The sequence below is a fragment of the Macaca nemestrina genome, chromosome 7 (genome assembly GCF_043159975.1).
Source record: "Macaca nemestrina isolate mMacNem1 chromosome 7, mMacNem.hap1, whole genome shotgun sequence".
In the NCBI taxonomy this organism is placed as follows: Eukaryota; Metazoa; Chordata; class Mammalia; order Primates; family Cercopithecidae; genus Macaca; species Macaca nemestrina.
Genome location: NC_092131.1, coordinates 98371582 through 98385484, shown reverse-complemented (window position 1 = coordinate 98385484; position 13903 = coordinate 98371582). Strand labels below are relative to the sequence as shown.

At 45.5% G+C, this 13903-nt stretch overlaps 1 protein-coding gene across 2 annotated transcripts in view; it reads right to left on the bottom strand.

Annotated features, from left to right (window-relative positions):
- LOC105479356 (repulsive guidance molecule BMP co-receptor a) overlaps window positions 1–13903 on the bottom strand; it is a 46188-nt gene that overhangs the window by 29862 nt on the left and 2423 nt on the right. Inside the window, exons 1-2 of one of the 2 annotated variants that reach the window (XM_011737312.3) lie at window positions 820–1277; window positions 6–121 (exon numbers count right to left, since the gene is read on the bottom strand). In XM_011737312.3, the coding sequence (XP_011735614.2) occupies window positions 6–121; window positions 820–857 (154 nt within the window). In that variant the 5' untranslated portion in view covers window positions 858–1277. Of the gene's footprint in view, window positions 1–5; window positions 122–819; window positions 1278–13903 lie in introns of those variants that run through there. The other variant, XM_011737314.3, reaches the window with a different exon arrangement.

The window sequence follows — 13903 nt, the reverse complement described above, 5'->3', positions numbered from 1 at the left end:
CTTACCTGCGGGGAAGCTGCAGAGAAGGAAGGCGAGGGTCGGCCAGAATCCCAGGGCTGAACGTCCTGCCCCTCTCCCCATACCCATCCATCCAGCTCGGCCTGTTACCACTAGCCTCTCCCTGGAAGAAGAGTTCAGAAAAAAAGGAGAAGAAAATAAATCACGCTGCGGAGAAAGGGGCAGCCTCGCTCCGCCGGCGGGAGCAGCGAGCCGGGAGGCTCGGTCCACCTCGGCCGCGGGCGCCCGGCGCGCTCCCCTTCCCGCGCCCGCCCCCCGCGCGCCCCTCCCTAGCCATCCATCACTCGGTTCCCCGCCAATGTCGACGCGGCCCCGCGCCCCAGCCGCCTGCGCCCCGCCCCCTCGCGCTCGGGTTTCAGAGAGGCCGGCGAGGTAGCGGGAGGCTGCCGGGCGGGGACTCAGGCTGCCCGGCTGCGGCGCAAGCCCTGAGGACCTCGGAAAACCACGGCCCTAGATCAGAGGCAGCGCCACGCTCTCCGACCCTCGCGCCATCTCCAGCCCGCGGCTGTCCTTGCAAAACACGCCCTGCACTCTTGGGAGGCCCAAGCCCCACAGGGCATAAGGGAGGCAGGGCGCCTCCTTATTCCCCTCCACAAATATCCAATCCAAGTAGAAAACCGTGCTTGGAGAGAAATCTCAGCCCTACTTTCCAACCAGACTGCCGACCCCAAGCTGCCACCGACGCCCCCTGGCTCATCTGTCGCACTCAGACGCGACACCGGTGTAGGAGGCTGAAAAATCCACTTCCGAGTTGTCTAGGTCTGGGCAGGTTGGCTCTCTGCATCTCAGCTACTAACGCACCTCGAGGTTCCCGCCCGTAGTGGCCCCGGGCCACCCATCCTGACTGGGCTTGGGCTGCCTCCAGCACCCCCTTCAAGCACCTCGCTGCTTCCTGAGGACTTGCCCCGGCTGCGCCCCCGAGCTGAGGGCCTGCGGGCCTAACCTTGCCACCCTGACACAGCTGCTACTCCAGAGATGTGGCCATGTCCGTCCCCGTCGCGCGCAGGGCCGGACGGTTTGGCGCTCTCTGTGAGGCCCGCAAGGCTGCACTTGGGAGGGCTTCAGGATGGTGACCTTTCCTAACTCTGTCGCTTATTTTTCTGGGAAAAAAACATCTCCTTCCCAAGGTTCCCTGGGCCCTGCAGTTCTGCTGCCGTTGTGATATTTAAGGGACTGGTAACTTCCCCTGAGAGACATCTTTTGGATGAAACACAAATAGTCCTGAGCAAGCGTTTTTATTCAAACCAATTCCTCCCACCACCCTCCTCACCTCACTCCTAAGCCTGCCCATCTGGTTCTTCGGGGAAAAAACACCTCTGGGTTTTTATCCAATTTAGATGTTTCTCTTAAGCACTATCACAGTCCTCACTTGCTGCAAAGGCCACACAGGCTGCAAGGCTGCAGGGCTGCAGCTGCATTTGGGGTTCTGGCTGCCAGGTCGGGGGTGTGGAGAGGAGCAAGCTTTGAAGGAAGGGCAGAAGGCCCTATGTCTGTGAAGACACAACCCCAGCAGCAAGACTTATGAATCTGGCTTCCACAAAACAGGTACACAAGGGGACCATGCCTCAGCCAGCTGTGCAACAGGGCAACACGAAGCTGCTCTTTCCCAAGGTGGAAACGCCAGACACTACTCTTCTTTACAGTGGGGGTACCACTGTGTTTCCCTAAAATATTTAGGTCTAAGATCGACAGGCTCTAATTGTTTTTTCCCCCAAACCAGGGTTCATTTTAGGCATGACTCTGCAAAATGCTACGGTTTTCCCAGTGAAAGCCCACCATCGAAAATGGTCTTCCCTTCAAGCTTGGCCAGTCCTGGGGCCCCACCCGACAAGTTATTCTGCAGCATCATGGAACGGCAGCCCATTCCAGCGGCCACCAGGGCATGCTAAGCAGACACTGTGCCAGGCTGCACAGAGGCGACCATGTGGCCTTTTCACCTCTGAGGTCCACTAATTAACACCATTTGCTAGAGTCTGCCTTTCACCAGCTAGTTCTAGAGTCTCTCACTAATGAGAAGGGATCACTGGCATTCCAAGTCACCTGGAGAGTAATTAACCACCGTCACTGCTGCAGCATGTCCAGGTCAGAGACCAGGGCTCAGGATCCAGGGGAGGCCATGCAGCCCACAGAAGCCCAGAGATCATGCCCTTCTGGGGCTGCCCTTGCCCAAGAGTGGACTTTTCACAGCAGGCCTTTTTTTTTTTTTCCCCCAATGAGAACAGAAAAAAGAAATCTTCAACTATGTTACAAAAGCAGAAAAAAAAAGGAGTTTCTCCCACATCAGGAAATGTCATCCAATATTCTTAAAGCAAGGATAACTAAATAAAATACTTGTGCAGCATATTCTGCAATTCCATTATATACAGTTTTTTTTTTTCAAAGATTTTTTTTTTTTTTTTTTTTTGTATCGTTAATATAAAGCAGTTGCACAAAAAGCAAAGGTGTTTTGACAAACAGGTGTATCCATTTATTCCTTTTTAGGAACAATATCTAAAAAAAGAACCGCTCTCTGCCCTCCCCTCAAAAAGACAAGATTCATCCAGACACATCAGGATATATGTACAACATAATAAACCCCATCCTAAAGAAGCAACTGAGATAACCCCCAGGGGATACAGAATCAGAACTGTAAAAATCATAGTGAAGTTTGCTTGCTGTAAAGCCTGAGAATTTTTTTTTTTTTTTTTCAGTTGGTTCTTCTCGCAGCAGGACTTTTAACCTCTACATTTCAGTTTCTTCATCTGTAAGGATCAGGCTGATAATATTGTCACTCCAAGAATACCACTGAATAGAACTTGGAAGAAGCCCCAGGTCATGGGAGTTCCAGTCCCCTGGAACCCTGCTAGGGGACGGGGATTGGCTGCCATTTTAGGAGGAGACCCCAGTCTTACGGCATGAGCAAGTAATTTGGGAAAGGGATGCAAAGGGCTTTTTTTTTTTTTTTTTTCCCTCCCCTCTCTTGAGGAGAAATGTCTGAGGCTGAATTTGGACATCTTCAAAGTGGGGACTTGGCCATCACACAGTTTAGACTATCATGAGAAATCTAGCCCCAACTAGAGCAGTACAGGGTTGTGCTGACCTTGAGGAATCTATCTATACTGGCTAAACCAATCAACTTTTAAACAACTCCCCAACTCTCTGCAGGAATAAAAAATTCCTAAAACGTTAGATTTGAGAACTCAGCACTCTGTTTGCCATAGAAACTCATTTAACTCAAAAGTGTAGTTGACTTCAAACACACAGCCCCACAGAGTCTAACCAAGTATGTGGTGTCCCCTAGGCTATAGCTTAGACCTGGGGATAGAGACACTCTCACGCATGGCTCTTGCTCGCTTTCTTCAGCCCTGACTGTGGAGGCCCCAATCCTGAGCATCCCCCTCCACCTTCTCTCCCTCTCCACGTGGGGGGTAGCTATTTGATGCACGGGAAGGGGTCAAGGGGCTTCTGAAAGGAAGGGTTCTGCATCCGGCTGAAGCCCTCTCAGGGGCAGTGACAGTCAGGGGCTCCACCTTTGCCTGCTTCTGGGTATGAACAGAGCGTTCTCAAATCTAGGGCCTGAGTCATCAGTCAACAAATACATATTCAGGACCTGAGGCAGGCTAGACCTTGGGGGATAAATAAGACAGTCCCTATTTTTGAATTGCTGGTAGAAACAGATAATAGAGAAAAATGAGTGCTAAAGGAGAGGTGAGGAGTGAATGACCTTTACCAAAAAAGGTGGTGTCTTTCAAAATAATGGCTAACATTTTGACGTATTTTTACATTGTGTCAGGTACCAGCTAAGTACTTTACATTTCTAGAAACTTTCAGCTAAGGAAGGTTCTATTATCATCCTCATTTTGCAGATGAAGAAACTGAGGCTGGGAACGCTTAAGCATTCACCCAATAAATGGCTAATAAATGCCAAGCCAAGCATGCTGAACTCCATGCTTGGCGTGCTGTGTGTGCCATTCATTCCAATGGTGGTGAGCAAGTCCACACCGGGCTTAAAGTCAAGGCGAGACAGATTACTTAACAATCACTTTCAATAAAGCAGAATACAGACTCTGACAGGGGAGACACAGAACACAGGTGCCAGGGGCCTCCAGCCCAGTTTGGGGTGCAGGGAGGGGAAAGAAGCTTTCCCAGTGTAGGAGTGTGCCGGGGGAGTTAATGGGCAAGGGAGGGGATGGCAGGGAGAAAACTCCAGGCAGAAGGAACACCCAGCATGCCAGAACAAGGTGTGTTTTGCCTGAGGATCTGCAAAGGCTGAAGTGCAGCTGTAGAAGGAAGAGGTGAAGCTGGAGAAACAGAGCAAAGAGCTTGGGGGAGCCTGTGAAGCACCCGGGAGCCCAACCAAAAGCCTCAAGAGGGGGAGGGATTTATTCTTTTGGGAGACCACTGTGGGAGATGTAAAAAGATTAGAGTTGTCTAGGCCCTACTCCAAAGCAGCGAAATCTGAATCTCTGGGGGGTAGAGCCTGGGCATCAGCATTTTTAAGGAGCTCCCCTAGGTGACTCATGTCTAGGGGAATAGCTGGGTTTGTAAGTTCTATCAGTCTTGGGCCCGTGCCCTCCTTGCTGCTGGCAGGTGCATAAAAGACCCAGGTCAGTCAGTTTCTGCCCCTTGGGATTAAAGTCAAGGCAAGACATATAACCTAACAGTTACTTTCAATAAAACAGTGATTGCAAGTGACTCGAGCTGTACCAATCAGAACCTTTCTTGAGATTGTTGCTACAGAAGAAGCTTCAGTTCTTATCCGATTCCAACAGCAATCTTGTGGGAGGGTGAGTGTTTATGAGTGTTAGTAGTTGAGGCGGCATTTGAGGACCTGACATACTGTGTGTGTGTGTGTGTGTGTGGCGGCATTTGAGGACCTGACATACTGTGTGTGTGTGTGGCGGCATTTGAGGACCTGACATACTGTGTGTGTGTGTGTGTGTGTGTGTGCGCGCGCGCTGCCCTGTCGCCCAGGAGGCTGGAGCGCAATGGTACCATCTCGGCTCACTGCAACCTCCGCCTCCTGGGTTCAAGCAATTCTTGTGTCTCAGCCTCCCGAGCAGCTGGGATTACAGGCATGTGCTACCACACCCAGCCAAATTTTGTCTCTTTTAGAGACAGGGTTTCACCATGTTAGCCAGGCTGGCCTCAAACTCGTGGGCTCAAGTAATCTGCCTGTCTCTGCCTCACAAAGTGCTGGGATTCTAGATAGGAGCCGCTGCGCCCAGCTGACATTTTGTTTTTACTTAAGTTGTATTTTATCAGGTGAGCTTTTTGGGGAGTGATGAAGATTTTATTTAGGCTAACCCTCCCCAAGCCACTCTTCAGCACGTGACTCCCTTGCAGCTCTTTCCTGAGCTCTTGTGAACTACTCTAGTACCTCTTCCAGCTACGGAAGCTGAGAAAAATTCCTTATTTTGCTGAAACTAGTTTGATCTAGATTTCTCTCACTAACAGATCCCTGTCTAATATGAAGGAAATGACCCAACACTGGTCCCAGGTATTGTTGCCAACCTCTCAAGCATAGGGATATGTTACTAACGGCTCTTAATCCACCATTCACTTACTGACCAAAAATTTGACATTTCTTGAGTAACCAACCGACCATTCCCCCATGTCCTAAAAAATGTTTGTCCAGACCATGTCTTGAGGAACTGAGTTGCTTCAATTTACAGCTCAGAGTATGGGAACAGATCCTTATTTTTAATTTATCCCTCAAATTCCTCTTTCAAATTTTAACGGCCACCCTGGGGTCTGGTCATCTCAGATTTGATGAATCAGTACTTGTTCTCTCTCTCCGTAACCTTCAAGGTTTTATAGACTTTGATCATATCACCTTTCTGGCTTCATCTTTCCACACTAAAACTCTTAAGGTACAAAGCAGCCCGGCCTCTTACGAAGAACTTCAGGTGATGACATTGCTCACCTTCTGCAGTTCTGAGATATTTTTCTCAAGGGGAAGAGAACACAAACTGCCAGGTTTGGGTAGAGCCCAGGTAGAATACTATTTTTCGCTTGTTTTCCAATATCATTTCTGATAGTATTTTAGCATTTTCTGAACACTTGGTCCTGAGTGGCCTGTAGCAAACAAACATTTTGCAAAGACCCCAAGGATCCTCTTCTGTGGCTATAAACAGACTGGACAAAGTCCATTTTCTTGTAATTTGGATTATGTTCTCATAAATGCATTAACAGGCTTGCGCCTGCAAAAGCTTAATATGCATGTTCTTGCTAACTCCTAAGCTCATCCTGCAGTTAATCACCATTTGTTTGCCATCTCTGCATAGCCTTCATTTCATCCCAAAGCCTGGAACCATCTGAGCTTTGTCTCCTTCAGATAATCCATGTAAATTTAAACTAAGTCTGGTGTACCCGCGATCCTGGGGGATCCTCACTGTTAATAATTCTTCATCCAGAAAAGTACCTGTTTATCCTATTTTTTATTTCTTGTCTCTAAGGATAATTTTGATCCATGGCAATTTCCCCGCACATGCTGGAGAGACTTACTATTGTAAATGACCTTTGGGGTGGAACTTTGTCAGAAGGAATTTTTAAAGTCTAAACAGAATTCATCCTGGGTTTCTCCCTTGTCTCCAGGCCTGTTTCTGACTCCTTAAAGAATGTTAATAGATTGGTTGGGTTTCATGTTCTTTTTAGAAAACATATTGTGCTTCGTTCAGCTAGCTGAGACTTTATAAAGTGTGCTTCACAATAATACTTTTTAGTATATATTCTGCAAAAGTGACTATTTAAAATGACCCTTCTGACCGGGTGCGGTGGCTCATACCTGTAATTCCAGCATTTTGGGAGGCCGAGGCAGGCGGATAACCTGATGTCAGGAGTTTGAGACCAGCCTGGCCAATGTGGTGAAACCCCCTTTTTACTAAAAATACAATAATTAGCCAGGCATGGTGGTGGGCACCTGTAACCCCAGCTACTTCAGAAGCTGAGGCAGGAGAATCACTTGAACCCAGGAGGCGGAGGTTGCAGTGAGCAGAGATCCTGCAACTGTACTCCAGCCTGGGCAACAGAGTGAGACTGTTGCAAAAATAAATAAAGAATAAAAAAGAAAGAAAGAAAGAAAGACCCTTCTCAGGTAGGGTGGACTCCCCTTGTGGGCAGGAGGCACAGTGTGCATGCCTGTGGATACAGGCGTCACATGGAAGGACCGCTGCGCATTTTGGCTACAAGGATGTTGCTGCCATCTTCATTATCTGAGGCTTCCTTGCTCTCTGTACAAAGAATATCACCTGAGCTTTGATGCTGCTTCCCTCACCATGAGGGACTTTATTCTTGGTAATTAAGACATAATTACCAAGAAGAACAAAACTACCAAAAAATTTAAAAATTTTACCAAAATTAAAATTTTTCATTTAAAAATTAAACTAAAATTTTTAATTAAAAAATTACCAAATATTACCAAGTACTGAATTTTATTCCAATATTTTAATGGGTTTTTAATTTTTTTTTTTGAGACAAAGTCTTGCTCTGTTGCCCAGGCTGGAGTAGCGTGGCACGATCATGACTCACTGCTGCCTCAACCTCCTGGGTTCAAGCGATCCTTCCTCCTCAGCCTCCTGAGTGGCTGGGACCACAGGTGCACATGCCACCATGCCTGGGTCATTCTTTGGTATTTTTTGTGGAGATGGGGTTTTTGGCACATTCACCCAAACTTACACTGCAGAAGGTAAGTAACCTGCTTGAGGTCACCCAGCAGGCTTGGTGACAGAGTGAGGTTTGGGCAGGTCTCGGTGACTCCCAGCTGCCAGGTCACCTCTGATGAGATCACAGCTGCTCCTCAGGCATGGGGCTTTTCATTTTCTCTCTGCCTCTACTAACCCTACTCCATCCTCTTGCTCTGAACAGAAGCAAGGACTCTCTCTGTGCTCCTTTTGACCTCTGCTGCCCCAGGCTCAGTTCAGGCTGGGCTGGGCTGGAGCCTTCCTGCTGGTCGGCCAGCAGTTTCCATGGCCGCCTTTCTGTGGTATTTGGATGTGACCCTCTTTCCTTCTTTCATACCTGTCCTTCTTGACTTCCCGTATTCTCAGTAACCTCCTGGAGCAGTCATGTTTCTTTTCTCCCTACTTCTCCCATTTCTTCTTACTGGGACTATAAACTGGAGTATAACTACACTTTCTTAATGAAAGTCTCCCCCTGACCACCGCTTTCTTCTTAAAACTCTTGTCTGAGACTTCCTATCACACCTACTATCTGGTCTCCAAGTCTGCACATTCTTCTGCCTGCAAAACCCAGTACAAAAGCAACAGTATTTATGAACTGCTTAATTGTCAGTGTTGAGATGGAAAGCTTCAAGACACTGCCAGTGAATATGGGGAAAGACAGAGACCTGGGATTTGGAGTGGTCTTAACTCCAACTGTGTGGCAGCATGCCCTGTCCTATCTTCGGCCCCTCAGCTTCTCAATCTGCAGAATCACAGCCTGGCTGCCCCAGAAGATCTCCAAGCTCCAGAGTCCTGTGTCCAGGGATCCAGTGAATTGATACTGGCTCTGTAACTAACTAGCCTTGCCCACACCTGATTGTGAGGAGCCATTCTGAGGCCTCATCTGTAACACTTCTAAAGTCCCCAAGTGAAAATGTGGCCAAGCACGTAGGAAATGTCATTTGAAGAGTGACATTTGTATGTTTTAATGTCAGCATGAAATTCAGCAATAATCCCCAACAATACTATGGTATACCTGAAACCACACCTTAGAAACATTTAGCAACCGCCTGAGGTTTGAAAGCAGCTTTTGGGTATGCATACACAAGACATACCAGGTTCCCATAAAAGAGAACAGACCACACAGCGCTTATGTCTCCCCATTCCGGTAAGTTCTAGGGAGAAGAACTGGCTTGGAACCATTTATCCACCAAATGGCAACTGTCTGAACCGACAGTGAGTCTGCGTCTCTCTCTCAACCAACAGAAGGCTGGAGTATTTGGATTAATGAATAATTTAGTGCCAAGCACAAATACCATAGACATTTAGCAATCGGAACAGATAACCAAGTTGTTCATCAAATTCAACACTGTTTAGAATGGCTAAGCATAGCTGAAATAGAGACAATCCCCAGCTGATGGGAGGTGGGGAAAAGTGCCAATCCAGAAAGAAGAACAAATGTGTCACCTTATGTGACATTCTCTTCCACCATTGTTTTTCTTTCTTAAATCTGTCAGAGGCTAAGGGAATTTCTTCACTTTATATTACAGAGGTAATACAGTATGCTGGGCCAAGAACATGCAGTCTGAACCCAGACTTTCTAGATCTCAGTTATTTCATCTGTAAGATAGGGATATATTTGCAGATCAATCAAAAGATTGTTGTGAGGATTAAATGAGTTAATACAGTAATAACCCACTTAGAACAGATGCCTGGCATAGAGTAAGTGTTGATAAGTAGTTGCCAATATTCTTTTTATATCATGGATAGGCACTATTGTTTGGATTCAAATAGTACCTACTATGTGCCAGATTCTGCTAGAGCCTTTGTATGTATAGGATCTTGGGGGAGCTCTGCAGAATTCTGCAAGGACTCATGGATAACCTTGACTTCTAGGTGGGTTTTAAGTTCATTTCAGTTATACTCGAGGCCTAATGAGCACCTACTAGAAAAAGCTCCCCCATATAATCACAGTGTTGTCCTCTTAACTATGCAATGGGCACAGCCGTTTCCATTTCACAAATGAGACAAACTCATTTGTAAGTCTTGTCTAAGGACCATAAATACAAGTAGCCGTGCAGAGGCTTAAACCCAGGTTTTGAGATGCCAAGTGCAGTGTTTTTCCCACCAAACTACAGCTGCTTCTCATCTTCACTCATGGTTTATTTATTTCTGTCAGTCCGATAATATGCCCCACATGTAGAATGACGGATCATGCATTAGAAATGGGAATATGTTTAGAGATATACTGTTTTCCAGACATTAACAAAAATATAAAAACGTTTTAAGAAGAGAAAAATTTCCATGAACAATCTCCCCCATCCATCCTAGAGACTTCAGAAATTGAAATAATTAGATTATGGAATTTTTTTGTCTTTCTTTTGGATGGTGACATTTTTTAGATCACGTATGCCTAGACTTAGCCTTTGAATGCGAGTTAAACAGATTTACTTAAACAACAGGAAGATATTTAGGTAAACCTACCTACAGTATCAATTTATTGGAGTTCTTTCAGTCCACAAGCCACTCACAGAACATCTAAAGTTTTAAGCCAGATGGGCTTCTGCCTTTAGAGATTGGTCACTGACCCAGAAAGGGAGGGCCGGCGCACCATCTTGGCTTAGGTTTGCCTTGCTCTTGCTGACTCCTGGCTGAGGCTCATAGGGCCAGTGTGTTCTCCACCAGGCCTGAAGTCAGTAGACCCTGCTAACAGCATGCATTTACTCATGAAGAAATGAGTAAAGAACCTGGAGCTTCATTTCTCATGAAGAAATGAGAAAAGAACCTGGAGCTTAGGGATCTACTTGCTCAAAATGCTCCTTATCAGAGAGAAATAATACCAACTTAAAACCCTCATAGCATGGAAGAAGGTGGTGGCAGTTAGCTTTTTTTGTCATATGATCTTGGAATACCCAAAGACACAAAACCAAATCCAAGTGTTTCAGGAAAGCAAGAGAAGCTTTTTTTTTTTTTTTTTTTTTTTTTTTTTTAAGACAAGGTCTCATTCTATCATCCAGGCTGGAGTGCAATGGCATGGTCATTGCTCGCTGCAACCTCCACCTCCAAGGTTCAAGCGATCCTCCCACCTCAGCCCCTCAAGTAGCTGGGACCACAGGTGCACGCCACCACGTCTGGCTAATGTTTGTATTTTTAGTAGAGACCAGGTTTTACCATGTTGGCCAGGCTGGTCTCGAACTCCTGAGCTCAAACAGTCAGCCATCCTCGGCCTCCCAAAGTGCTGGAATGATAAATGTGAGCCACCACGCCCAGCCAAGAGAAGCATTTTGAAATCAGTGTTCTGAAATCTGAATGTCAGACTATTTTAGTTGCACTGACTGATATATGACAAAATAAATATAAAACAAAATAAACTCACAGGAGCCTCACGTTCAGAGGCAAAAATGACCTGTCCAAATTCAGCAGTGAGGAGTTATTAGCAGGGTTGGACCTGTGAGGGAATACCATCATGAACTTCATAATGTCTACAGGTGAGCCCAGCCTCTAAGCTTTGCTTCTCCTTTTTGCTTTGCTTCTCTTTTTGCTTTGCTTCCCTTGTATCAATAAATGGGAGCTCACATGGGAAAATGCAATTGCACAAAAAGATCTATTTATTATTTATGCTTTACCTCTTTCCATAAAGGATATTAAACCAAAATGTAAATGAAAGCACATTAGACACCAAAACTTCCAAACAAATGTTAATTATTATTTTCAAGGTACCAATTATTTTGAGGAAACCCTGTAACTTTTTATGATTCTAAGAATGAAACGGGCATTTCTGTGTGCTCTGACAACCAGAAAAAACCCTGTGTGGAAGAAGAGAGAGTCCAGTGGTTATGTTCTTGCGAGGGCAATCTGTTCTTCAGGCTGCCACTGTCAGTGCTGAAAATGCACACTGGCAGCACATTTCTAAGTGACTGAGAGGGCCCCAGCATTTGTCCAGGAGATGTTTTTGAGCAAGCCTCTTTTAGACGAGCATTTGAACAGGTAGAATGGTATTCCTGCAAGGCAAAATTCATCAGCAAGGTCTTCTATTCTTATAAGCTTATAAGTGGGTCAGACTTCGATAGAGAGAACCAAACTTTGTGAAAGCACCTCAAACAATCAGATCTCAAGGTTTTTTTTTTTTTTTTTTGGAGATGGAGTCTGGCTGTGTTGCCCAGGCTGGAGTGCAGTAGCACGATCTTGGTTCAGTGCAACCTCCGCCTCCTGGGTTCAAGTGATTCTCCTCTCTCAGCCACCGGAGTAGCTGGGACTACAGTCATGTGCCACCAAACCCGGCCAATTTTTACACTTTTAGTAGAGATGGGGATTCACCATGTTGGCCAGGCTGGTCTTGAACTCCTGACCTCAAGTGATCTGCCCGCCTTGGCCTCCCAAAGTGCTGGGATTACAGGAGTGAGCCACCATGCCTGGCTATCTCAGGGAGTTTGAATAGACAATCTGGAGAGGAGAGACACATGGTGCAGATGAGTTGAGAAAGGTATGTAAGTCTAATAGTGGAGTGAATCCTAAAGAAGAGTATGCACTGTGGCTGACAATACTAGTCATGTGAGGGATGTGTAGGGGCCTTCAGGGGTAGGTATATGTATGTTGCATGCTTCCACCTAATCTTGTTTAAAGACATCAAGGGGAAAATCCTTCAACATACCTAGAGAGGATAACAATGGGTTGCATCCATCTTCAAAAATAAAATAGTTACCAAAATTCTTACTGAGATATTAGGCAGAATATCTCTGTTTACAAGGACAGAAGAATGGAACACTACCAGGAAACAGAGCAAACTCTTCCTGTCAGTCAGGGCAAGCTGCTACAAAGACCTTGATCTTAGAGTCCATGAAGATGAAAAAATGAAATATAAGGAGAAGCCACAACAGATGGTAACTACTAAAACGTCCTGCCAAGACAGAAGTCAATGAATTTTGAGGCATTTTTACTCACACCCGCTGATCTCTGTTTTGGCCCACAGAGGACACGGTACCTATGGGAATTGGCCTCCTTTGACCAGATAGTTGACAGAGTCTTTAAACTTTCTGCCTAATTTTCAGGCTCTGGCAAATCAAGTATTTTGCTTTCTGAAAGCTTTTCATCTTGTAGCACTGCTTTAAACAAGCAATTGAAAAATGAAAAAAGTAAATCCAACCAGCAATTCTGTAGTCACTCTCTGCAAAAACTGTTTGCTATACTTCCATTATTTACTGTAGTAATCTGGACATAATCATTTCATAAGTTGGGTAGGTACATAGTACATTTTTATGTTAGTCAGTTACCAGTGACTTAAAAAGTTTTATATGAGGTTACAAAAGTCATTTGCATTTATTTTGTCAATTTCTGCCCCAATTTGAAAATTCCTTCTTCTTCCTGCCCTAAGAATTGTAAAGTTTCACACCTCACTAAGGCATTCTTGCCTCCTGACCCCTGGGATCTAACATGATTTAGCACTTCTACTCACAGGACAGACCTGGCTAAGAAACTGGGTATCCTTTCAATACAGTTCATTTGTTCATCTGTCACCAAGGAAACTGACTTCTGCCTGGCCTTGTATGCACACTTGAGTAAGGCAATCCTTAATTTTTTCCACTGCCCTATTCATTGCTCCTTTATAGCTCTGTTGCTAAGAGAAGAGAGGCTGAAACTGAGCAGTCATTTGCTCAAAATAAGAAAAAGAGGAGCCTGTCTTTTGGATAGGCTGGATACCAAACAGGCGGGGAAACCTGGAGCTTCCCTTCTTCAGGTTAAATTTATGTTCAGTTAAGTTTGTTGAATGGCTAAATAATAGAGGCAAAGTCATTCCCTAAAAGAGCCACAGGAACACCACAGACACTTAAAAGTTAAGTAAACTTACCTTTGGGATATTATAAGTCAAGTTCTAGAATAATTACCTGTAAGGAGTAGTGTCATTTCATTTCACAGAACTAACAGATTCCAATTAGCCTGCACTGCTTTCTGATAATCCTTGTATGTTTTTGCTCAATTGCACTCGGATACGTCCTGCCTCTTTCCCTGGATGGCAGGCTTCTTGATGGATTGGTGACCATGCCTTCTTTCATGTCTATACTGCATGCTTCAAGGCAGGAACAAATTTTGCAACCATACTTGGTAAAAAACAAGCGCTAGAACTTAAGTCATTTGGTAGCAAGGTTGCAGGGGGAAAAAAGCACTTTAGAAACACAGAACCCTGGCCATATCCCTTCTGCTTTCTGACCATCAGTTTCTTCTGAGAAACTGAAAATACCAGCACCCGT